General features: G+C 44.9%; 2 protein-coding genes across 9 annotated transcripts in view; both read right to left on the bottom strand.

Moving 5' to 3' along the window:
- The window catches only part of LOC135388471 (tyrosine-protein kinase SRK2-like), a 509,896-nt gene that overhangs the window by 95,129 nt on the left and 387,853 nt on the right, over positions 1-26,914 (bottom strand). For 7 of the 8 annotated variants that reach the window (XR_010421395.1, XM_064618049.1, XM_064618050.1 and 4 more), the window contains one exon: positions 21,350-21,448. The exons of the other annotated variant lie outside the window; for it this stretch is intronic. Coding sequence is in view for 6 of the 7 variants with exons in the window: in XM_064618049.1 (XP_064474119.1) it covers positions 21,350-21,448 (99 nt within the window). In the remaining variant the exon portion in view is untranslated. The remainder of the gene's footprint in view (positions 1-21,349; positions 21,449-26,914) is intronic. 8 annotated transcript variants of the gene reach the window in all.
- LOC135388470 (uncharacterized) lies at positions 7,614-10,976 on the bottom strand. The gene is made up of 2 exons (XM_064618047.1): positions 10,471-10,976; positions 7,614-10,234 (listed from the first exon to the last, which is right to left on the bottom strand). Exon 2 carries the CDS (start codon positions 10,232-10,234, stop codon positions 7,853-7,855), a length of 2,382 nt encoding a protein of 793 aa, XP_064474117.1. The 5' UTR covers positions 10,471-10,976; the 3' UTR covers positions 7,614-7,852.

Genomic DNA, 26,914 nt, shown 5'->3' on the forward strand with positions numbered 1-26,914 from the left:
ACCAGAGGCAACCCATTCTGCCATTGAACTGCGCCATATTTATCAATTGGCACCGTGCCACACTGTCCACGGTGCACGGCCCCGGGAACACATTCGAACACTTTTCTTTACCCGATCGTGACATCCAAATAAAACCATTTGTGGACAACGTGTTTACTTCATCCACAAATGGTTTTAGAAAGGTGTTCATGCATGGTTTCCCTGAACGAAACCATAGCCCAGCTAAGATCTGATTTTGTGTCCTCTCACGGTAGGGTAGCTCATTCACTTGGAGCAGAAGCGGCCAAATGCTATACTGCGATGACTCAAAAACAGGGACACCGCCAGTATTCCAAGTGAATGAGATATAATTTCCAGTGAGAGGAGGACTGCGATATGCTGGGCTTTCAGAATGATGTCGCCAACATTGTACGAAGGCGCAACACTGCACGTTAAAAGACCCTCATGCTTCTCAAGCACCTCACGTAACTGAGCTGCAAGATCAATTGAAATGTAGTAGTTACCTACTTGAAATAGCTTGTCTCTAGTACTGGTCTTATTGCACTTACTACATGTCACTGACTGCTGCATAAGGCCGTCAGAGGAGTCTTTACATAGGTACTCAAAGCAATTTGCACAGTAGAAATGGACCTGCATGGACTGTTTTGCTGTAGTAAAGTACTTAAAGAATTGATACTTGGTAGGTGGAAAACTTGTCTTTTCTGGCAGATGGGCTCCAATTACTTCAAGAAAGTTCTCAGTAGCCTCCTTGGAGTCGTGGTATTTGAGAGCATGGCCCATGACCAAGAGGAGACTTTCAGCTCTTGTGATTTGTACACCAGCATACAGCTTATCATCCTGAAAAAGAAGATTATCAGCCACTTAAAATTGGCAGTTTGAGCACATTGAAATTGAGCGTACTAGCAGCGCACAAACAGGACCAAACAGATACTAGCAATGGAGGGTTCCTCTGTTAATTCTTTCTTATTGTGCCCCGTTCACTCACTACAAGTATTCTGAACGATAAAATAATGAGCTGTGTTTCCTGTTAAGACTCTGCTTGTTTCTTTGCTAGCTAATGAATGATTCAATAAGATTGTACAAAATCAAGTATTTCATACACTGATGCACAAGCACTGCATAATTAGCACATTAGGTGCGCGAATACGTGTATAAGTGCACGAAAGGCGATTTGAACTTACAGGTTCAGAGGTTCCGCTTTCTTCGGAACACAACCTCGCTTCAGAAATGCCTCGGAATGTCGGAATGTCACAGTCGGAGCCTCAGAATGTCTCACAGCTGTTGGTGCATGAAACACTGATGGTGTCTGAATGCAGATCCACAGGGTCATCGTGTTCCATGTTCGGTTGTTTGCCGTCCACGTTTGTAGCCGGCACATTGTTCTGCGCTTTACCGACGTTACGGTGAAATGTCTCTGTTACGGTTGTCTCCACACAATTTCCTCCATACTTGCTTGCTTGGCCAGGGTCCGGTGTACAATGGTCATGTGCGTCTGCATCAGAGTACTCCCGAAAGTCTATGCCCCTTCGTTTCCAGTTCCAAATAGTGCTTTTCGAGATCGGGTTGTCCGGGCTTAGTGCTCAATCACGATAAACTCTTTTCGTCATGGCCAAGATCTCACCAGGCACCGTGCTCTGGCGGGAAGATGTCCATGAATATCCATGTATTTCCTACGAAGGACCCTAATGAAACAGACGAGCCTGTTGCCTACCGGGCCCACATACGGAGAGAACCATGTCCAATATGACTTTGCGCCACTTGATAATACGAAAGTACAACAAATACGTTGAAAATGTATAATATAAAGGAGGGTGAATATATGACCTTAAACTATCGAGGTATAGGAAGTAATATCAGATGTGATGAATGATCAAGCAAACATCTTTTATTGATTTGGCGCAACAGCAGAACCAGCAGATCATGTGACTTTGCCACAAACGGTTTTGGTGTTTCAGTACCAAAGCATTCGCCACTTCCCGTGGAAACAAACAAAAATATTTGCTTGTTTTCATTATTTTTTTAAAAAGAGGCTTACATGATTTATATTCTTTTATGTTCGTATTTGGCGTACGTGTCGAGCAAAGGACACACCGCGCCCTTGGTGACAGCCGACTCGTTCGGCAACATTGATACTGGAAATTTCCCGTTCTGCCATTCCGCATTTCCGCTCAATAAGGGCGAAGTTGCATTCTGTCGTGTCCTTTGTACCCCAGTTTGTAAACCAGGAAGGTTACTTTTTTTCTGCAAAACATCATGCATATTTTGGTGAAGTGTCCAGGCCTTAATATGTTTGACGTATATCCAATCGAAAACATCGTAGATGTTCAAGTAGGATTAAGTATATTGCACAAACCAGAAAGTGTGCGAAATTTGAAAGGAAAAATATTCCTTGTGAAGTGGAGCGACGAAGCAGAGGCTTCCGAAGCTTACATTGTGGCTGCAGGTAAGTAATGTCTCGGTTTATTCATTGGAACATGCTAAGGACACTTGGAATGTGCTTTTGAAGTGGTGACAGAAATCTACTGAAAGACACGTGCTCGGACCTTGCATGCCCATTCATTAAAGTACATTACATATAGAATGTTCCAGCCTTAGAAACAGACGAGAACCCCAGTGTTCCTGCGATTTACGTTGCTTTAGTTACAACGTGATATGCGACAGTTGGTATGTTTTCTGGAAATATATAAAATAATGCAGTCACGAACTTGAATATGAATTCTGGACGCCTGGGCTGCAGTTACTTTCAACTGACTCAAGCCGTGCTGACAAGTTTTTTTAGAAATTAATGACGTAAAAGGACAGCTGCCTAAGAAAACATGCAATGGACTATTCTTCTTGACATCTCATATGCTGTGACGCATAAAAACAAAGTCTAACACCGGTTTAACTCAACACACAAACCAACTTTACTGTTGAGTTAACTCGGTGTTAACTTTCTTCCATTTTAGTTATGTATCCTGGATTTTCGAACATCTTCGCTGTGATGCTTCTTGCTGTGTGCTACCCAGCGGGTGTAAAATTATTCCGAAACTTATGAGTTGATATTGCCTGTGTACATTGATGTTCCACCGTGTTACTTTTTTTTTTCTTGTAGGTGCGTCGATGCGGATCGATTTCGATGTGCATCGAAATGGAGAAAAAAAGAACCAAGATATTAAAGGCACTTGATGTGGTGGCAGACGTAAGTAGTCCAGCTGTGAGTACAGGTTGGGACAAAAGTTTACGGAACACGCGAGCGACGTACTTTTTCTTCGGTGCGACACCCTAGCGGCTGCCGGAAGCGGGTGAGTTAACTGTTTCGGAGGGATGGAAGGGTGCGCTGTGAGCGACACACAGCCAGCGGGAACTCGTACTTCCCAGCCACACCCAAGTGACAGTAGAACGACCACTGCGTGTCGCTAACAGCGCATCCATCCACCTCTCTGAAACAGTGAACTCACCCGCTTCCGGCAGCCGCTAGGGTGCCGCACCGAAGAAAAAGTACGTCGCTCGCGTGTTCCGTAAACTTTTGTCCCAACCTGTACCTACGCCGTAGAATGCAGGCTTAGGCTTCCTTCTCAGATCTGCTTCTATGTGTCTGTTTTGATACCTCTTAAATGAAAGAAATGTACATGAGCAACGTCATGCACATGCCTTTGCTTTTTTTTAAGTATTCGTACGTTTATCACCTCAACAAATGCTTCACTGGTGGTTGTGCATGGGGTGGTTGAGCCCTGTGCCAGTTGTGACTGTCAAAAGAGGAAGAAAGAGGAGCTCGAACGTGCAAATGCCAAGCTGGAAAAAAGGTTACGCAAGGCAAAGGAAAAGTGTGGTAAGTACACTCTCAGCCAAGAAGGTGTGAAAAAGGGACCAGCGAGGTCTATTTCAGGATCAAGTACCGTCGTTTATACCACCGGGACTAATTTTATGCCTTTTGGGAGGTATAATTTAGTGTCATGTCTCAATAATATACCTTCCGCCCAGCCGGAAGGTATCATGAGGGACAGATATTCCTCATTTGCACCTTCTGGGATTTTTTTTAATACCCGTTTCCAAGTATAGTGGACGAGGTTGGCAACCTGCAAACTCAAAGGTATAACTTAAATAGCTGTGTCAGTGATTCTCGTTCTTCTGTTCCGTCGAAGATAAAAGTGAATAAATGTTCCCCCGTTGATCTTCTCTTCTCTCTAGAGTGCTATATTAGAAGATATCCATGCCACGTACGTTTTCGGACAGTTCTCCGACATACGCGCGGGCATGTTTCACTCGCGTGTTTTGATCGACTCGCATAATTTCAGCTCTTCCGTGGATGAGAGTTGTTTGTCCTGCAGCGAACCGGCGAAACCAATCACGTCATGATTGTCGTGTTCAGTGCCGCATGTGTATTCCGAACTTGCAACCACTTATATTGTGCGCCAGAGCTGCATTATCCCGCCAGCGCTGTCCATCAGTTCATCGTCACACACGGTGTCCCAGAGCGGAGCAGATTGCTTCACGGAGAGAGCCGTAAACGAAAACTTTAGGCTGTCCTTATGGTACTTGAGTTACAAACAGGTGCAACGTGAATAGTAGCATCTGTAATGCAGGTACCACAAATGTAGCATTTTATGTTCATCGCTCTCTTTGTGAAGTGCTCTAGCCCACTTTTCTTGCGAACCACTGTATAACGCAATATGCATAAAGTGGTGTTATGTCCTATAGTACAATGTATAAAGTGTGATTGCACTACGCTCTAAAATATGCACAAATCCGCCCGTAAGTCGCAACAAAATAAAGGTACTGAAAACATTTTTTCTTTTGGTGGGAATGTCATCATCTATGATGTTTCTTTCACAACCAAAAATTGCTTTGGCTATTCCAATGTGACTGTGCATTTGTTAAGTTTGACGAGTTGTTTCATTAGATCAGCTATGTTGAAGTATTATAGAGAGAAAGACATTGAAAAATGAAAAACAAGTTCTTGCAAGGTAGGGTGCTGTACCTTCTGTACTGTAATTAAAATATTAGGTATACCTAAAACCTCTCTGCTACGAAAAGGTCAGAACGTCTTAACATTTTAATAAATGGCTTATAGAAATGAACATTTATTCAGAAAGTTTGATATCTGATGAATATATTTAAATTTACACATTACAATTTACACATTCTTAACCAATTTTATTCATATTTTCTATATGATGGTTGCACATTACGTGATGAAAAGTGAAAACCATTCCATTTCTTTGTACAACAGCAGCAACGGTTGCTCCAAGCATGTTCAATGCACGTGTTCGGTTTGCTTGAGACACTGTCATTGAATGCGTACGTCACAGTCAGTTACAATTTTATAGTCAATGACACAGCTTTTGCTTGTCATGAAGTCTCCTTGCTTCCCCTGCACCGTGCTCAACGCTGTGGGGAATTCCATAATAGGTGTGCATTACGTGATGACAAATTAGAGCCAGCCACAATTATTGCCACTGAATCTTCCACAAGCTACATTGCCTTGGTGACGTCCATCGCTCTGAACAACAGCCAGCAACGGTTGCTCCCAAGCATGTGTTCGGTTTCCTTGAGGCACTGTCATGCAATGCGTGCATCACAGTCAGTTACAATTTTATAGTCAATGACACAGCTTTTGCGTGTCATGAAGTCTCCTTGCTTCCCCTGCACCGTGCTCAACGCTGTGGGGAATTCCATAATAGGTGTGCATTACGTGATGACAAATTAGAGCGAGCCACAATTATTGCCACTGAATCTTCCACAAGCTACATTGACTTGGTGACGTCCATCGCTCTGAACAACAGCCAGCAATGGTTGCTCCCAAGCATGTGTTCGGTTTCCTTGAGGCACTGTCATGCAATGCGTGCATCACAGTCAGTTACAATTTTATAGTCAATGACACAGCTTTTGCGTGTCATGAAGTCTCCTTGCTTCCCCTGCACCGTGCTCAACGCTGTGGGGAATTCCATAATAGGTGTGCATTACGTGATGACAAATTAGAGCCAGCCACAATTATTGCCACTGAATCTTCCACAAGCTACATTGCCTTGGTGACGTCCATCGCTCTGAACAACAGCCAGCAACGGTTGCTCCCAAGCATGTGTTCGGTTTCCTTGAGGCACTGTCATGCAATGCGTGCATCACAGTCAGTTACAATTTTATAGTCAATGACACAGCTTTTGCTTGTCATGAAGTCTCCTTGCTTCCCCTGCACCGTGCTCAACGCTGTGGGGAATTCCATAATAGGTGTGCATTACGTGATGACAAATTAGAGCCAGCCACAATTATTGCCACTGAATCTTCCACAAGCTACATTGCCTTGGTGACGTCCATCGCTCTGAACAACAGCCAGCAACGGTTGCTCCCAAGCATGTGTTCGGTTTCCTTGAGGCACTGTCATGCAATGCGTGCATCACAGTCAGTTACAATTTTATAGTCAATGACACAGCTTTTGCTTGTCATGAAGTCTCCTTGCTTCCCCTGCACCGTGCTCAACGCTGTGGGGAATTCCATAATAGGTGTGCATTACGTGATGACAAATTAGAGCCAGCCACAATTATTGCCACTGAATCTTCCACAAGCTACATTGCCTTGGTGACGTTCATCGATCTGAACAACAGCCAGCAACGGTTGCTCCCAAGCATGTGTTCGGTTTCCTTGAGGCACTGTCATGCAATGCGTGCATCACAGTCAGTTACAATTTTATAGTCAATGACACAGCTTTTGCGTGTCATGAAGTCTCCTTGCTTCCCCTGCACCGTGCTCAACGCTGTGGGGAATTCCATAATAGGTGTGCATTACGTGATGACAAATTAGAGCCAGCCACAATTATTGCCACTGAATCTTCCACAAGCTACATTGCCTTGGTGACGTCCATCGCTCTGAACAACAGCCAGCAACGGTTGCTCCCAAGCATGTGTTCGGTTTCCTTGAGGCACTGTCATGCAATGCGTGCATCACAGTCAGTTACAATTTTATAGTCAATGACACAGCTTTTGCGTGTCATGAAGTCTCCTTGCTTCCCCTGCACCGTGCTCAACGCTGTGGGGAATTCCATAATAGGTGTGCATTACGTGATGACAAATTAAAGCCAGCCACAATTATTGCCACTGAATCTTCCACAAGCTACATTGCCTTGGTGACGTCCATCGCTCTGAACAACAGCCAGCAACGGTTGCTCCCAAGCATGTGTTCGGTTTCCTTGAGGCACTGTCATGCAATGCGTGCATCACAGCCAGTTACAATTTTATAGTCAATGACACAGCTTTTGCTTGTCATGAAGTCTCCTCGCTTCCCCTGCACCGTGCTCAACGCTGTGGGGAATTCCATAATAGGTGTGCATTACGTGACGACAAATTAGAGCCAGCCACAATTATTGCCACTGAATCTTCCACAAGCTACATTGCCTTGGTGACGTCCATCGCTCTGAACAACAGACAGCAACGGTTGCTCCCAAGCATGTGTTCGGTTTCCTTGAGGCACTGTCATGCAATGCGTACGTCACAGTGAGTTACAATTTTATAGTCAATGACACAGCTTTTGCGTGTCATGAAGTCTCCTTGCTTCCCCTGCACCGTGCTCAACGCTGTGGGGAATTCCATAATAGGTGTGCATTTCGTGACAAGAAATTAGAGCCAAGCAGAATATGGTTTTGTGTTTTGACAAACAGACACATGTTTATTAACTCAAGAGCAGCCGACAGTAAAATGAACTGGAGATAACTTCTTGTAAAGGTCACAAATGCATGACTAAAATCACTTTCTGGACAAAGAGAAAAAATTGGCTTAAATCATGAACACGAAGGGAAATGATTGAGGTTGAACACATGACAACAAACTGACTGCATAATGTAACTCTATGTAGTTGAAATGTACTGTTGTACAACTGCTGGTCAGAAGACATACATTCCTGTGAACATTGTGTAACGCAAGTTTACATAAGTCCTATTGCAAACTTCGTACAGGTATACCAAGTCAGGAAATTCACTATAGTGCTCGCAGTCCTCAATAACAATGGCCTCCGGTTTGCGTTCTACAACAAAAGCATGAAAGTGCTCGTCAAAGGCCTTCGTATCAAGCAGCTGGCAGTGTACAAACAGCCTCTGCTTGCATACAAGAATAAGTGTCACGTGAGCAAAGTCCGGAAGGTCATCATCAAACACTCGCACTGGAATGACACATCCAACCCGAAAGGATCGACCCTTTACAGTAATAGAGAGAAGAGAGCTGATTTCTTCATTGTCCATTTCGACGTCCTCCAGTCGTTTCTTCAGCAGCTGTGGCAATGTTTCATAGGGTACTCGTCTGCAACCTGAGGTTACCATCTCTTCAACTGGTTGGGCAATAGTATACATCTGGTTCATTTGGTGCCGCTTGCTGAGAGACCGACATATATTAACAAAATTATGAGTCTTCCTTGCTAGTGACTTGAAGTACTGGTGCTTCGCTTCAAACCTGATCGAAGACAACCTTGACAGCGGACCATACATCAGTATTAGTTTTGGGTAATGAATCATGAAGTGCATTTTGGGAATGCAGGGTACATTAGGGAAAACTTCTGTGAAGGAAGAAAAGAAGTCAGTAATCTGAACTTGCAGAAATGGAATGATCTGAGGCGTCAACTGTGGCGCAGCAACAATGTCAACTATATCCCGCAAACATAGGTACAGATCAAAGGCCTCATTATCAGGAGGCACGATATCTCCAACAAGAAATGAAAAGAAGCGGAAGAGACACCACTTCTCAGAGGCTGATCCAGTTATGCTGGTGCAACCAAATATAGCAGCACGTGTCAATCTTGGAGGCTGCGATTTTTTATCATTGCCTTGAAACTTGAACCGCTCTAAACGGCTGTTCAACATTGCTAACGTTATCACACCATCCGTCACTAGCTTCTTGACAACATGTTTAAGAACAAAAGGTATGACCCCTTCAAAGAGATCGTGCATAATATCAGGAGGTAAACTCCGTGTTGCGTCATAGCTGCTCAGTTCGTTCAGACAACTTTCACGATTTACTCCATACACCTTGGAAAGTGACGGATCGCTCTCAACAAGCGTCACATGGCGTGCGTGAGCACTTGGTGTCCGGGGAGTGAAGTCCCGTTCTTCCCACTTGAGGTTTATCTCATCTCTTGTAGCCATGCAAAATCTGCACATAGCACCACTGGAAAAACACATGCGGAATCCGCCAATCTGGTGTGATGCTAGATTGTCGCCTGTAATGTACAACACTGTGCCAGTAAGCCGTCTCCCACGTACTAGTATCCCTTCAGTTTCTAGCCTTTTTATGTCGTTCACTAATGGCTCCATGATCTTTTTGAGACCGTGGGAGTTCACAGATGACATTTTTGCAAGGAGGACCAGATGTTTGTCATTTACCTTCGATCTACACTGCAGTGGGGTGTTCAGCAAGGTGAAGTATCCTGCTAATATCTTATGCTTCCCTCTTTTACTGCCAATGGGGTTACAGACTTCGAATTCATCAAAGTACAACTGGATGATAATTTTCTCATCCCCTTGTCCAAAAACAGGGTGTGACTTAAAATAGCAGCCGTCATACACATCCTGAAGCAAAATGTTACTGGCACGGTCACCTGTCTTGTACGTCTCAGCTTGCATCAATGCTGAGATCACATCACATATGGGAACATACTCAAATCTGTCCCTTTTACAGCGGCCTTCGGCATTGGGAAGTGGCACGGTCACAGGAGGGATGTAGTTCAGTGCACTTGTCCAGTATTTTTCTCTTTGTCGCCTTGTAGCCAACATGCTGAAGTCGTATGGTTGAGATGAAGGCTGTTCTCTGAGGGTCCCCAGGTAGTCTATGATATCATTACAAATCTCGTTTACTGTAGATTCTGGTAGCTGTCGCTGCTCCTTCCACTTTAACACCAACAGTGAAAGCTGCTCAACAGGGTCACGCTCATGGCAAGTCAATGATGAGGGCAATTCTAGACATGTGCCACTTGTGGAGACGCCAGGAAAGTATTCCAGAGGCTCATCCGTGCTTCCTTGATGTACTTCAGGTGTGGTCCCCACGTGGACACTACGGTGACTGTTGGACTGAGAGGCATTATCAAAAATGTGGCTGTGATGACGGTCCACATGCTTTTTGAACGATGAGTACAACCGGTAGGTTCTTGCACATCCATCAAAGGAGCAGGACCAATTGCTCTCATGGCTGTGCCAAATTGTAAGGTGTCTAAAGAGAGCTTTAACCGTCTGTGCTCTCTGGCTGCATCTTCTACAGACGTAGACAGGCACTGATTCCATCTGAAAATCGAAAAAAGAAAAATGATTCATTTGCACGGCGGCGACACCTACAGCAGAACATAGTACAAGTGTTCAGGATACAGATACAACCGTCTAAAACCCCCCAACGTTTTGCTGCCCCGTACAAAGCAGCACAAAAATAAAGGAAAGTTGAATCCGTTTCTCGGCAGTGTGAGAATAAACGAAGCACAACGAAATTAGGACATACTGTAGAGAAAATCACACGGTAGCCTTACCTGCCAGCCGGCGTGGGGGACCAATTCGCCGCTGAGCGCACGGCGTTCTTACTAATTCATGCGATGACACGGTCCAGCAAGAAGGTGACTGTCTCTGTATACCAGTGAAAACGCAGGACGAAGGTTTCCACTAACTCAAAGAAAGTGTAGATATCGTACCGTACATTCCGTCACAGAGATGTGAGCAGCTGCAAAACAATGTTCGTCATGGATGATGTTGGATGATGCATGATGTTCGTATACCGCGGTGTTGCTATACAGTGTTGCCAATCTGCCAGAGGACGAGCCCGTCGAAAACTTGACGCACAAAACCCGGGAGCCCGCTAACGCACGGGTCCCCTGACGCAAAATGCCACAAAGGGGAATGCCGCTAATTTTGGTGGGTGGGAAACTGCAAACTGCATGACAAACTGCAAACAGCAAACTGCATGACAGAATCATGATACGGCGACGGGTGAGATGGCAGTGATGCGGTTTCAAAGCGGTTGCGAAGTTTGCTTGTTCGGGTTTTCATTTTATTCTTTGGTACGATTTTTCTGCTCGCACATACATCAGAAGCTTTTGTGTGTAAGAGACAAGGCCAAAATATAGGTATCGGAATTCGGAAACCGCACTTGCAGTACTTTCCAGTTTGAGAGAAGATTATCGGAATTTACACTCCGTTAATTTACCCACGTTCTGCTATGCAGCAAATTTTCATTTTAATACAGACCTGCTATGGGCTCTTCTATAGACCAGCTATACATTAATTAAGATAAATGTACGAGGTATTGCGTTCAAGACAGCCTTGTGTACCTTCATGTGTTCATGGTCATGGTGTGTCCAGCCGATTCAACGCGTTTGTGATGCCAAGTTTTTCATGTGAAGGACATCATGTTAATCGATGTCCCAAACTTAATTTTTCTTCCCAGGTGCATTAAGACGATAGTTACGCTTGAAGATGCCCAAATAAACACGCTCCAGGTGTCGAAAAAAAAAAGATCTCAATTCTCTGACAACCAGGAAGTTGTTCTTGGGCAATGTGGGGCAGGGCACTCATTCGTAAATTGCTTTGGTTTGTAACTGCTTTGAGCGGTCCACTCTGAATACAAACTCCAGTCTACATAAATAGAACAAAAGGGTCTCCAATAGGAATTAATCTGCCGTGACATTGTCGAACAAGCTCCCCGTCGCAGGTTAGCCAGGCTGTTTTTTACTCCTTCTGACAAGATATATCAATGCCTATTGATCATGCCGCTACACGGCAGCGTCCTGAATTCCTGTCACTTTATGGAAATTAAACTAAACTAAAATTAAATTAAACTAATATAAATTGGCACTAAATAAAAACCTAGAATAATAAAATAAATAATCAGGATACAACCCGTACATAAATACATACAGTCAACATTTGTTTTATAAACCGTCGAATTATGAATTCGCTTAGTTTATGAACAGCACCTCGTGGAACCAAACTTTTTCTATGTATATCTCTCCTTTGTTTTATGAACACCTCGTTATCCGAACTGTGAACGGATTTTCGGGGCAACCGCGAATACCCATGCGTTTTTGAACTCGATGTATGAACGGAGTGACGTCAGCTCAGGCATCTAGAGGTTACCGAACGGGGAGAAAAAGACAGCGGGCCTACATAGATTGAGAAACAACAAGTGTGAACTCCAATGTTACGCGGTCACAGGCACAAAAAGACAGTGATTCACCCTTAAGGAACAACTGCAAAAGGATCGTTGGCGCCAGCGAGGTAAATGGCATAGTTATTGCTGCTCAGGAAACGCTAACACCATGCTGATCTCGATTCCTGCCGGGACCGTTTGTCTGGAATGCACCGTTTGTCCGCATGTGCATGAAATTGCCCTCCCAGCGATAACCAACAGTGTCAACGTTTAAATGGACAAGCACGGCTGTAGGCGAACAACATGCCATCACGAACGGATTTATGTAACTGATGCTATCAAGCCCACTTACGGACACGTAAACACAATAACTAAAGGGAAGGGTACAGCGTCCGCTTGTGTACCTTGTTTCTTCTGGCACCACGACTACGAATCCCTCGACTGAACGATTTTTCGGGAATCCAAGGCTGTTCATAAATCGAGGGGTGACTGTATTAAAACTAATAATACAAACATGGAAAACAATAAAAGATAGAAATCGGCATATCATCTGGTCCGGTCCAAATTGGTGGGCTTTGTGCACGTCATTTTTATTTGTTTGTTACAACGGCGCTTTCTTCAACCTGCTACGATTATGGCAGAACACGAAGAGGGACACGGACGGAACACGGTAACCCTAGGACGGGACAACCACAGCGCAGTGGTTATGCGGTCCCTGTCACCCTTCGTGTTCTGCCGTAATGTTTGCACTTCAGTATTGCTAGATAGCATTATCCACAAAAACCAGACTTTTTACTTAGGGAAACGCTCCGCTGAAGTTTTTTTTTTTAAATTATATTCCAGCATCGGTTAGCCCCTGGACATTTTTTGCCGTCCTTGCCTTCGGGACATTTCTTCCGGGACCATTTTTTACAGCACCCCGAACACGGGTGTACCCAGTTCGTCAATGTGGATTACTATCGTTGCGGGTTTATGGGCTTAATAACAGCGCGGGTCATGCTGTGCCGCGTTGACTCCAATGTTGACTCAGACTATAGCGCAATCTCTTTATTTTTTTAGCTTTTTGTGAAAAAATACCGTGCTCAGTGACAGTGGTTACATCTGTACTCCGGAACCTTGAAAACTGTTCAGTGACGAGCCCAAAAAGCAATTAAGACATCCAAAAGCTTTTCAATTCAGCATTCAGCCATGCGACCGCCACGACGATCGAAAACAATGATCGATGTTGCACCACCAAGCGCATTAGCAGGCTGTCCTCCACGTCGTCATCATGGCGCACCGCTTGTGGTCAGTGCAAGTACAGGTGTGGCAGCTCGCGTCGCAGCAGATCCCATTCTCATCATAATCCAGAATTCCTCAGCGCTTGCGGCCGCATGCAATTTTTAAACGGTTTCGATAATTATATCAGTTGATGTTTCAGCGGCCTCTCGCAGAAATTTCAGCAAGTTTTGGCGACTTAGTAGACGGCTCGGACTACTATCAAACGGGGCAGCAGTGGTTGTTGTACACTGACAAATAGTGCACCTCGTGGGACCTGGTTTCATCAACGGGACGTGTTGTGTAGCTTCTACCTGCAGTATACCTAACTTGGCGAGATTGGCCCTGCAGGGCCTCTTGCAGCAAACTTCGTGAAACTTAGTGGACGCGAAAGTTTCCGGAAGCAAAAGTCCTCAATGGAAAACTGACGCCAGCTGTAGGACCGTCCTTAGCGCCGTTTCTACATCTTACAAACTATAGCCGTAATTTCAATTAATCGTCCAATATGATGACTGCCAATTCTCTCTATCTTTTTCTTTCTTTTCCCGCGCACGAATCTCTGAAATGTACACACGTGTCTGTAATTTCAGTTCGAGCTTCCATCCACATACGTTCTGGAAAAACCACAGGGAACGCACAATTAACGGGGCCTTCTTTTCTTTGCCATGCACTGCTCTCTTCCCTGGTGTTCCCCTCGGGGTAACCTCCCTTGGATGACCTGCCATAATCCTGAGAACTCGTCATTGTCAGTGCCCCAGTTGGACATGTATGGCCCACAAGGGGCATTGTGCTCTTCGACGGTTTTTCGCTTTTTCTTTTTCGTTCGAGGGCTTGCGTCCGTCAAGGCCATTCAGTGGTCGGTTGTGGTTGCTCAAAAGCAGTCAGTATCGTCAGTGGGTCAGAAGTCAGTCGGTAAAGTGCCACCCAGGAATCATGCCGCTCTTCTGCATGGTGATCTTGCCTTGTGGCAGCCGCAAGAAGGTGAAGCTTGTAGCCCCAACCTACGAGAACTTGCTTGAAAGTTTGTCGGTATTCATCGACTGCAGCGCCTGCAACATCTTGGTAAGCACATTCATCCATTCATTTTTGTAGTAGACTGAAGCGTACATGACCTCGAACACTGCTGCCGGTAACTATCGGGTGTCAACGAATATAAAGCCGGATATAGATTACGCGATAATGCCGGAAAGTCAAGGGTGAGCCATATGTCGTGGCAGTGCATGAAATTCAGCACCAATAGCTCGTGTAACCATAACCTTTCCCCGATAAGTTGATGCTAATTTCAACCGCTGGATCCTTTACCCCGTTGCTTCCATAATGGACAGCAGCGACCACTGCTGGCTGCAGGAGTGATAGACATTAAACACGGGTTACCCCATGCATAGCTTACTGTCGTCTGGCACTGAGGATAGGAGCTACTATTTAAGTAATCATGGCCATTGGACGACTCCCCCCCTGCGCAGTATTACATTTTCAATTATGTACCGCGCTGCTGTTTGTTATTTCATAGCGTGACAATTACTTGTGCTCTGTAGATACTAACAAACGACCATTGCGCCAGCCGCGGTGATCGCGTCGCGTTAAAACTACCGATCTGCGAAAGCTCGGAGCAATGTGTTTACTAGCAGGGGAAAAAAAAAGAACGAAAAGAAAACACACACGGAAGGGTTAGCAGGACAAACGCTCGGCTTTAGTGCTAAAGCTATGGAAATCCCCAGCATGCACAAACCTAACCATCTTTTGTTTCCAGATCTACGATGAGGATGTAAAAGATTATATAGATATCGATGAGGAGGAAGCCATTCCAGATGCTGCGAAGATAATGCTGACGAGGAAACAGGTCTCTGAGGCAGGTCTGATGCCGCAGGTGAGTTTGCTATGAGACATGATCGTTGGCAGATGAAACAATTTCCTCAGCTTAAACGTAGCGGCAATATGTACATGAGCGTGCAACGTTATTCGGGCGTTGCTGTTAACTAGCCTTGTAACTGTTTGCGTAAATCACTGCCCTGTAAGTCTACCAGTGGACATGGGTTTCGTAATGCATTGTAATGCTTGTGCAGGTTCAAGTGGCAGGGCAGAGCGCATGGGGTTGCTGAACCACATGAGGTGTCATTTGCTCTTCCGGAGCCTCGGTAGGTATATAATGATGCGCTGTTAAATTCCTCCAGTTACAAATTTCGTGTCTGACCTTTGTGTTTACTTCTTCTTAGTAACTTGCTTCCACAGCCTCCATTTCACCAGGAGAATGTCTTCCTGAAAGACCCATACGATTACAAGAAAGCAGTTCTCCCATCGTTTGCATCGTATGATCGCATTCTGGAAGCTGGGAAGCCCCCAAGTAGGAAAGTTCGTAGATTTATTATCTGCGAACTTTTCCAATCATGCGTGAAAATCACATGGTGAGTTACTTGCGTTCGTGTTGCACTCTCATTTCATTGCCTTTTGAGTCTTTTTTATACGATTTACAGCCGGACTGGTTCAAACAAACCCTCCAAAAATGAGCATATTCTGGGAGATGGTGACAGCGTGTAACTGAGCTGGCTAAAGTAGCTTCTGTTTTCTCAGTATTTTTAAAATGTGAACGCAGAGAAGCGGGAAAGATCAGTCCGGCTGGGAACAACAGTGTAGCGCAGTAACATATATCTTGTATTGACTCCAATTATTGCATTCTTTCCTGGCTATACTAATGGATTTTGTTATACATATGCAGGTTCCCATCTCAGCGACTGTATCATCGAGTGGTTGACATGCTGCTCACAAAGCCTCCGCATTTGAGGGACCATCTGGAAGATGGCATGGTAATGCTTTTCTTTTGTACTCTGGGACGCCATATTAGCATCTTCCACGCGTTACTTGCTTTTTATTTTGTGCTGCTGAAACAGTTCCACATGCAATGTTGCGTAACAGAATTGAAATTGAGAATTTATTAATAAGTTACAGCTGTGTTGCTATTCATGCTTGTCATCAAGAGCTTATCCCTGTTGCACTTACAGGAGAGCTGGAAAGAAGGCCTCAGGAGAAAGTTCAAGAACGAAAGGAGGAAATTGAAAGGTGACATACCCATGGCTGACCAAGACGAGGGAGACACACACAGCTAAACGGAGACGTGTCGTATCAGAGCAGCACACCAGGGCTGTACGACTTGTGGTGAGTTCAACGTATATCTCTTGGGAAGTTGCAGGTTTCATAAAAATTTGATTTTAGGACGCAGGTCATCTTGTGATTCCTGGGGAGACGGAAGCCAGCGCGTCCCAGCACAACCAGTGGCTCATGACCGCTGAATCTTCCGTGGACTCTGCCGTATACCGTGAGAGGCTGCTTGTTACAGCCCAAGCTCGGCATAACCACATACAGGAGCTGACTGTGGTAGATGCTCTGCGCATCTATCCCTTTTTAAAGGACAGCCATACAGTAAGCAGTGCCATTTAGTCATTTTGTTTCCCACTAGAGTAGGGAATTGAAAACAAATAATTTTTATCACCACCATATCGGCTGTGTAACTTTCCCCCATCCAACTTTGTTCTGCTTATTAGTCAGAAGAAACTGTGCTTGGCAGGTTTGTATTACGCAACGTCAGGAGGTGTACAGTTCGTGAGGTCCGACTAATAAGGCCATTTTGTATGTAGCTTTTGATGGAGTTCGAGGTGCTCTATCAAACGGACATCCTTCCACTGATGGAGAGAGGTTTGAAGCGCCTCTTGGATGTCGTGACCGTGCACGGGTCCGAAGAGGAAGTTCTGCTCATCACCGAGAGCATTGGTAGGCTTGCTTCCTGATGTTATATCTACCACATTAACATGTTACATGTAAAATATTTCAGATGACACGTCTCAGCTCGCACTAAGGGTGATCGCAGAGCGGTGCAAAGAACAGCTGACAGTGTTTATCACAGAGGTAGGTTTATCATCTTCCAAGGGCAACACATGTTTACGGAACTTTTTATTGCAGAAAGAGGACTTGCCACTGTTCCCTGTCCTGCGCGTCAGTGGCGACGACGTCAGCCTGTTCGTCGATGGACAACATGTGTGCCGCTGCTCCTCGATGACGACTGCGCTGTCGGTACTCTTTGCGGCCTACTGGATTTTCAATGTTAAATATCCCAAAAAGGGCGCTGACACCCTGACTTTTATTGAAAGGGCAATATGTAAACTTAACGTGACGAAGCCCCGAGCAAAATGTCTGGACCTTATCAACTTCTTTGCTGCTGAGTACCAATAAAAAGTTTGAGCGCATTTTCACGTCTCTGTGGTGATAAAGCTATATTCGTAATCAAATGGTATCTGAAAGGTCTAAGTGAAGGTATAAAACCATCGCTGCATTGGGCTTAAAGTTTGCACCTGATGGGTGCTTTAATGGGTGTAAATATAGCACTTCAGTTATACCTCATCGAAGGTTTATAAACGACGCGCGTTTAGCCCCCCAAGGTCTACTTTTATCCCTCGCGGCGGGTGCAGAAACTGTACCACAAGGCTTACTTATTACACCGCTTTGCAGGTCTATTATATAGTCCTACAGGTATAACGTTTGCACCTTCGCCGTGGTATAATTTTGCACCCTGAGGTCTAAGTTTATATACCACAGAGAGGGGATAATTATTTTATACCTCCTTTGAAGGTATACATTTATCCCTTTTGGGGGATGAGCCACAGGACAAGCCGTTTATACCCCAAAAGGGATAAATTTGGCTGAGAGTGTAGTAACATTCTGATTTTCACATTCTGTACTTAATTGATCCTCATTCGCAGAAATGGCCAATATGGTCGGCAAAATAGAGTAGATTGTCGCAGCAGCATCAAGCTAGCAAGCTGCTTCTGTATGCACAGCAACAAAGGTAGGAATTTCAATTTAGAAACTTATCGTCATCTTTATTAATCCTCCAGTGTTGAGTTACATATCTGCTTCGATTTATCTTATTGGCGTACTTAGTGTACAAGCTCATAAGTGCTTTTACGAATATTGCCTGTTGTGCCTACATTACAATATTGTTTTGCAGGTTGACATTGGTCCCGGTGTTTGTCTCGATGCAGGTGTCCTGCATCGAATAGAAAGAGGAGCCAATGGAGACGGCACCAAGTATGTCTATGTTGGAGTGTTTTATCTGTTTCGTCACATACATGCTGGCCTTGAATCTGTTTCATGTCGACCTCAGTTGGTGCATTCCAAGAAGGGTACTTCCACATACTCGCTTCCTTTTTTTTCAATATGATCAAAATGTTTGCCTATAGCCTACCATTTCTCCAGTAGATGTCGCCAAACATTGTCGCCACGTGTAAAACGAAACTCGTGTCTCCGGCTTCTCGTGTTCAAACCGCTCAACGGATCTGAAATCTTTTAACGAGATTTTGTTGGAGAAATGCAAATTTCATGCTTGCCACAAGTCGAAGCGTTTCCGAGCAAAAGTAGTGGGAGAAACGCAGTGCATCAAGTGCCGAAAATCTGCACAATTCATTATTTTATTTGGCCTTCCGCATCAACCAGGTAAACAACTTTTGAATTCACAGACCACCATGTAGGCAACACAGCACAGATAAGGTTTCCTAAAGCCGTGTTGTTTTATAAGAAATTGCAAATATCCATTCTCTCGCAAAAATGATCGATCTCACACGAGGAAACATAGAACAGCCTGTTGGCCTATGGTCTCGAATTTGGCGTCAAAATACAGCGTAGGGTCCCTATTTCGGAACCATTTCAGGGGCATTTTTTGTTTTTAAAGAGCTGCTATTTTTTAGAATTCAGTAACATACACGTCATACATTGTGCAATGTCCCGGTGTCCAGGGCACAAAATGGCTCCACAAGGCTTGAATGCACTACAATATACATTTAAAATGACGACGAGGAAATTACATAAAAACTGCTCAGGAATTGATTGTTCTGGAGCGCGAGGTGACGCTCAGAACTGGTTGATAGGATGGTAGCCCGCACATTGGGATAAAGCACAGTGCTTGGTAGTCTCTAGCCTCCTGCACAAGGCGACAGCGGAGGATGCCAGCGAGGAGTCTGTGCAGTAAGGCAGTGTCAGTCAGTTGAATGTACAGGCCTGCTTTGCTGTCTTACTTACATGGTGTGCTGTGAACCAAAAAAATGTCGTTCCCCTGCTTGATGCGGATAGCCAAGTCAAAAATCATGAATTGTGATTTTGCGGCACTTCATGCACTGCGTTTCTCCCAATGCCTTTGCTCTGAAACGCTTCGAATTGTGACAAGCATGGAATTTGCATTTCTCCATCAAAATTGTGTTAAGGATTTTCGAATTCGCCGAGTGGTTGAAACGCAAGAAGCTGGAGACATGACTTTTGTCTTATTCACTGTGACAATGTTTGGCACCACCTACAGAGGGGAACGGTGGATTATAGGTAAAATATTTTGCACATATCCTATGAACCCGAGTGGGTAACCCATAAAAAAAAATTCAATCCGTGATAGCCGAGCAAGGGTCTCCAGATGTTTGAGCTGGAATAACCCTTATTTGGGCTTCATCCTGCTGGTGTGCCTTCTGTGTGCCGTGGGGTCACTAGTGAGAACTTAACTCTTTGCAAGAGAGAAATGTCTTCTACGGTGTATCTACAGCTGCTGCACTTGCCTAATGTGCTTCTTTGAATACACAGGATAGCACGCTCTTTGATGAGAGCGGTGTTCATGCCAGAAGAGATGATCGGCCGCACAGTGTATGGCAGGCCTTGCAATGCACACAAGAGTGCAATCCTAAAGCCTTCAGTAGATGAGACACGGCGCGAAGCGGTTCTAGGTATGTACTCCAGACAGTGTCATTAGTCATAGTGTGATGGCTATTTTTACTTATATCCAGACCAGCTTCACCACGACACTCAAGGAGCTTCTGTTACTTGAATGTGCACTATACAGCCAGTTACTCCTGTCATCGTAAAGACAAACATTGTAATCCGCAGCCCAGCGTAACGCATAGAGCGCACAACACTACACTGCTACAATGCTGCATACTACAGCAGGGTGTCTAAGTACTTTGTTTTCAATGCAGTCTTACATGTTGAGCACTTAATATAATGTGTGACCACTTTTGTGTTGTTCACAATTGACACCACAAATGCCTCAACAATATTTCATTTCCTAGTGCATTGTTGTATAATTAACTTTCTGCTTTGCTACAAGTGCAGTAACTGGTATAGCAATTCATTGTAGTTTTATTTTGCCATTTAGCAAAGCTTTGGGGTATAGACATTTCATTGTGCATATGCTTAATTTGTAGGACACTAATTATCACGTGCTTCTTTTGCAGCATATACATGCAAGAAGACAAACACAAGCCTGAGAGAGATAAAAGAAAGTTTGGCATCAATGGTTGTCAAAAATGAAATGATTTATCAATCAGAATTTCAATAAATTGTACCTGTTTCCATTACAATGGCTAAAGGTGTGACTATGTAGGTGGCTTTTGGATACTTCACGCGTAGCACTACTGGTGCTCTGTAATAAGGCATCTTAAAATGATGCAAGGGGGGATGCAGAAGGGGCAGTGTATATGCCGGGGCACAAAGAATGCCCACTGAGCACCACTAGAATGGCAAAAGAGGGGCTTTTGGCTGTCTGTTGACAATCTATAGAACAGCAAATGAGGGGCTTTTGGCTCTCTGTTCACAATCTATAGAATAGCTATAGCAACATCACTATAGAGTTCCTTCTGACTGTTGTCTAAAGGAAGTCCGTCCCAAATAGCCAAATGAAGTCCAAAGAGATTCCAACTGATTCTCCAAACAAAATCTATAGAAAGTCTACTTATTGCCTATATAACCCATGGACATTATTCTTTTGAAATTCTATAGCATGGACAATAAATTTTTTTTGCAAGGGAGCAGTGGTATTCGAACGCACACCCTCTGTTTGCTGGCCAAAGTTGCCAGTCAGAGATTGAATTCTTTAACTCATAACTTTTCTGGGGAACTTCTTGTTGTGTTTAATAATCCACAAGTGGCCATGAGCAGAGTGCCACTTCGTCACCGTCATCACATAAATCATGTGTGCTACCACTTACTTTTGACTTTGCCTAGTCTCTTCATAAGCCACGTAGTTACTGGGAACACGTCCCGTTTCTTGAGTCGTCAGGTGCTTCGCGAGCCACCAGTCCGGGTCTCTAGACAAATGACAATACAAGATCGGGCTCTGTCAATTACGATGACTTGGTCGTGCAAATGGAACAGACGCAGCACAATTTTATCCTTTAAATGAGAAATGAAAGATTCCCCGAATAGATGCTAGGTTTCTGGCTCCACCGTTCCACTGTTATGCAGAATGTACGTATATACATGAGCATGATATATGAGCACTTTTCGTTCATATTAACCTCAATAACCACAGTGATTTGATTTTCGACAGCATCTACGAATGACTACGTTTCTAAACCTAGGCAGCAGTTTACAAGCTAATTGGAGATCCGGCCACAAAATTAAAAAGAAACAATTATGTTTTTCCTTTCTTCTCTAAATACTTTACTGGCTTTGCACTGCGCTTTCAGTGTCAGTGGTCAGTCAGTTTCACTGGCTCTCGACCTGGCTGGAGGACATCACGTACTACGTGACCTTCTGAACTTCTAGCTGCGCACTACTAATGGCGGCCCAATACGGCGAAAAAACTATCCAGTGCAGGTGTGGCAACATTAGAGTATTTGTATACATATTGTACATGCACAAAAAGAGCTTCAGTTACATTTATTTCCTACATAGTTATGTACAAGATATTTTAACTTTTTCAGTGTCAAAATGTCATATTAATGTAGCAAGCACGAAGCGTCTAGTGTAAATGTAGTTGACTGACGAAGATGAGACGCGCACGCTGTGGGTGGATCAGCTGTTCGACTGACGATAGTTGGATAGTCTACGACCGGCGTCAGTCGAATAAAGACTTTTCTGTGAGGCCGACAACGGCGAGTCCTTTCACGAGCACCACCACCACGTTTGTTGTTTGACTCCGCTCGGTCGTCGTACAGTATTACAGTAAATAACATTAGCTTGCTTTCCTCACTGTGCTTTTTTCAAGTTGGAACTCTAAGCAATGACGACAGACGAGTGCGTAAATAGGGATAACTCCAGTGCTGCTGAACATATTCATAATCGTCAAGAAATGCGCATTTTTCTTCAACTTTCTTTCCATCTTCTGATGTCCCGCTTGGGAAGGCACCTTACTTATTTTCCTTGATGTGTGAGGTTGGGTTTGCCAGTAATGGGTTATATGCACACCGTCAGGATACACATGAAATGGAACGGTCCTGTCCTTATGTGCGTCGTAATTTAGGGTGTTTTTTGGTGATTACGGTCCGTTTCTGTGCGACCATGCATGACGCAGCCGATGGTCAATGCAGCCCGCAACCCGATTTCAGTTCGAGGCCCCTGTTGTACAAACATAATGATAACATACATAAACAAAAGAGAGGTCCTTAGATCCGGACACGCTCTGGAAAAACCTCAACGCCTGTAAGAGAATCAGTGTATCACTGATTGGGAGTACTTGAACTACCAAGTACTCAAGCACTACCTTAAGTACATTTCTGAGTACTTGTACTCTACTTTAAGTACATTTCCAATCGAGGACTACATTTCCAATCCAGGACTTTGTGCTGTACTTTAAGTAGTTTTCATCAAGTACTCAAGTACCCTACTAGACGTGCAAAGAGAAAAAGACGCCCATTAAGTTTCGTGTCAAGAAGCAGTAGCTTTGACAAAGAAAATTGTTTGTTGTTCTTTCTCATATTATATCAAGAGATGCACGGACGAATAAATCGGGAAATAATTCCACTAGCACAGCTGGTTGCCTCTGCATATATAAACAGAAACGCTATCTGTTACACTTCATACTGACGAGTAAGCACTCTGTAGTTGGGCTTCAGAACTACCAATTGCGGTGGTGGAGGTGATACCGCTAAAAGAGCTCGCCGTTGTCGGCCTCACAGATGTGGGCAACGTCACGACTAACGCTCTGAGGGATTGTGCATCCTGGGTCGACTTTTAAGGGAACTGTGCCAACATATCACACACAGCGTTTGAGAAAAACATAGGAAAAACCCCAGAACCAGCAAAGCTGGCACCGGGATCCGAACCCAGGTACCTCCCAGTCTTGACGTGACATGGCCGGCAAGCTAACCACTCGGACAAAGTACCATTTGCAAAAAATATTTGCATTGGCATCTAGCCAATCAACAGCCCCCCCCCCCCCAAACGGGGACAGGTGACGCTATGCAAACGTTGCAATGTACTTGACGGGTACTTTAAAGTAATTTGCCCACTACTATGTACTTTAAGTACATTTACAATATAGTATGCCCTGTCTACCGTACTTCAGGTACCATTGACTGACGACAAGTACTTTGTACTCAGCTTGAGCACAATTTTGGGTAAGTAAGTAGTAGTAAGTAATTGGAGTACATTTACACGTCAGGTGTGTCAGTCTAGTGTGGTGATATATACTGTACGTGCCGCAGGGTAGGACGCGTATAATTTCGACCATCTGTTTTTTTTTCTTTTTTTACGTGTGTTGGCCATACAGCGCTGTAAGCAATGTTTACCTCCCCCACATTGCTACCGTCATCGGTCGGGATTGAACCCGCGATCTCGAGCTCAGCAAGACAACATGTTACCGACCACGCTAATGAGGCCGGCCACTGAGTGTAGTTAGGGGGGGGGGGGTCGAGGTAGCTTGCCGTTGTTGGCCGCACTCAAGTGGACATCGTCATGACTATAGCCAAAAAAAAGGGGGGAGGGGAGTTGACGATTTCAAAGTGAGGCATAGGCAAGATGACCGATGCTGATGGGACGGATACACACTGTAGATGATAGGTGCGCTAGAGTGGTCTTTCTGCGAAGCCCGTTTCTCGAAGAAAACGCACGACGCCGCGAGTTTTTGAAACTCGTTCTGCATAAGAACCTTCGGGGACGAGGACGTCCGTCAGTATGCCAGGCCTGGCGTGGGGAAGATGAGTTTCCCGCATAGTATTGTATGCACGGCATTCTGTCAGGATGTGTGCGATAGTCTCCGGATGATTACAGTGACCGCAACTGAAGTCCTCCCTGGAGCCGATCTTGAACAGTTGCGAGTTCGTGAACGCAGATCCCGTGCCTAACCGATGAAGCATTGTCTGCATAACACAGGGAAGATCTTTCGTGGGAAGAGTGTAGTTGACATCGCTCTTTGACGCGGGAGGATCCAATAAGAGCGCCGATCGGGACGCTCCCTTGCGGCAGGTCGCATAGCCGTGTATAAAGGAAAGGAGTCTGGCCATTAAAGGGACTATCGCATCCGTCCCGGTCAATTCCGAAACTGCAGTGCTGTTTTATTCCGCGTTCATTTCTGATAATAACGCCGAAATTCCGACGCGAACTGGCAGCGTTGTTCCTGTGTAGTTTCATATAAAACTTGGCAAGAGCAGACGACGCATTCAGAGATTCCCTCTCTGGAAACGGCACACGGACGAGGGCAATCACTGCGCGCCCTTTGACATGGAGAATACAGCCGCCGGCTCTAAAGCGAAACGCACCGCCTCCAAAATATTGTCGCCACCGGCGTGCGCGCTCGGAAGGTCTCTGATTGGCTGCGTATTATATGTATAAATATTTGGATGCTCATTGGTCCCCAAGAACTGGCGTCAGTTTCTTTCGCGCTGATTGAGCGCGAGTCATTTGATTGAGGCGCGCGTATCCAAACGGTCGGTCGAACGCAGTGTTGCCACACCTACAGATTTATCATGAGATCTACCTACTTTTTCAAAAATCTACAGATCTACAGAGATTTCTGAAAATCTCATGATTTTTCGCTTCAACGAATGAGTCACTCGACCCAGTGTTTCGCATCAGGGCACAAAACGACAACGATGAAAAACGTCAGCAAAACACGGGATTGAGTGATTTACCGACTATTTTTTAGAATATATTCCGCAGTTAATTTGACGAAAACGAAGCAAAGAAACAGCCTCTCAATGATCACCATAACTGACCTCCTGCACACAAAACGCATGCTGTTGGGTCAAGCTAGTTCGCCTTCGCCGTTGACAGGGATTTGATCCGTGGATCACGAAACTGGCGGGGTTCGCCGGAGGAGAAGGATGTCTACAGCGATTGAACCATTGGCGAGCCTCAACGCTAAATCAGTTTTCTTGGATGTTTGTGTGCGCGTTACCACTTTGCCTCACAGACTTGGCTTAACTGCAGTGATTTATCCAGACCCCCCCTACAGCCCCCTAACACCCCCTCATATGTTCAGTGACACCCCCTAATTTTTTCACCTGTGTACCCCCTACAGGCGGTGCCCTCGCGATTTCAGCTTTAAACACATGTCGGTAATGATATGTTAAGCTGTAATGACGTAACTATAAAAAATGACTCCCCTCCCCCCAATTTTTTGCAACACCCCTCCATGCTTGGGATTACTGCTTGACTGGCTTTGCAGTGAAACCACTAAGTTTATAATTCGCGTCACGCATGTACGCTTTCATTATGTTTGTGGAAATAATATATCGAGCTTTATTGTTTTTGTGGTCCATTGCGATCCTCGCTCACCAATGGTGGAACGAGCGAGAGATATGTTCCTACTACACGCGATACGGCGCCCCTGCATTATTCTTGCATTGGAGCGCCACAGCTGAAGTGAACACACATCACAAAGTATTAAAATCTATACGTGCAGTGATACTTTTTTTGTGATTGTAGCGGACTTAAGTACGCGACATCGTAAACCGAAACCGAAAGTTCCAACGCGTAATGCCAGTGCGCCGCAGCAATAAATTCCATCTGTAGTCTTCAGCAGTGGAACGAAATAAGCCCTTGCTCTTCCACTAATTTAGAGACGCAGGCAGACATTCCAGATTTGAAGGCAAAGCGTTCAAGAAACTGAGTTTTGAGTGGCTACAGATTTTTAGCTCGATCTACAGATTTTTCGGACTCGGATCTACAGATATTTTTTTTTCACGTGTGGCAACACTCGAACGGAGGAGAAAGGAAAACGACAGAGGAGACATCGCGTCTGTCCGGCCACGCGTGTTCTCTCGGACTTCGGACTGCAATCGTTGTGCACGCAGGCGCTACACTCTAAATCCGGCACCCGATATGTACCGCATGAAAGAGGACCCGCACCTGGGCCAAGCGGTACACATGAGTCACAGTCCTCAACCAGCAGGTACAGTTCGCGACCACTGCGAAATTCAAACGGTACAAAGGCTCCGAGACCCATCCGTACCGCCTAGGTACCTTTAAAGCGCGATCTATAGCAGCTGTACCTCATGTGTACCGCGTGTTTCCGGCGCACGAGTACGAACGCCTTCTCACGATATCCATGCGCTGCAAAAATATTTCGTGTGATGCCGAATACCAGTCAATAAATTCTCTTATGCAGCAGTTGCCGTAATCGATGAGCACTATCATTCTGTCAAAAGAAGTGCAATAACTAGAACCCGTGACCGTGAGGGATCGCACGTTTGGGAAGAATGCGTTTCTTGCAACCGCTGCAAATCAGTTCGTTTTGAAACGTCGGGGAGCGAGGACGAGTCTGCTCGGTCTTCGAAGAAATTTGTTCGACGCTTTCAAGATTGGAGTCATTTAAGGTGCGTATTATATCT

The sequence above is a fragment of the Ornithodoros turicata genome, chromosome 3 (assembly GCF_037126465.1).
Source record: "Ornithodoros turicata isolate Travis chromosome 3, ASM3712646v1, whole genome shotgun sequence".
Lineage (NCBI taxonomy): Eukaryota > Metazoa > Arthropoda > Arachnida > Ixodida > Argasidae > Ornithodoros > Ornithodoros turicata.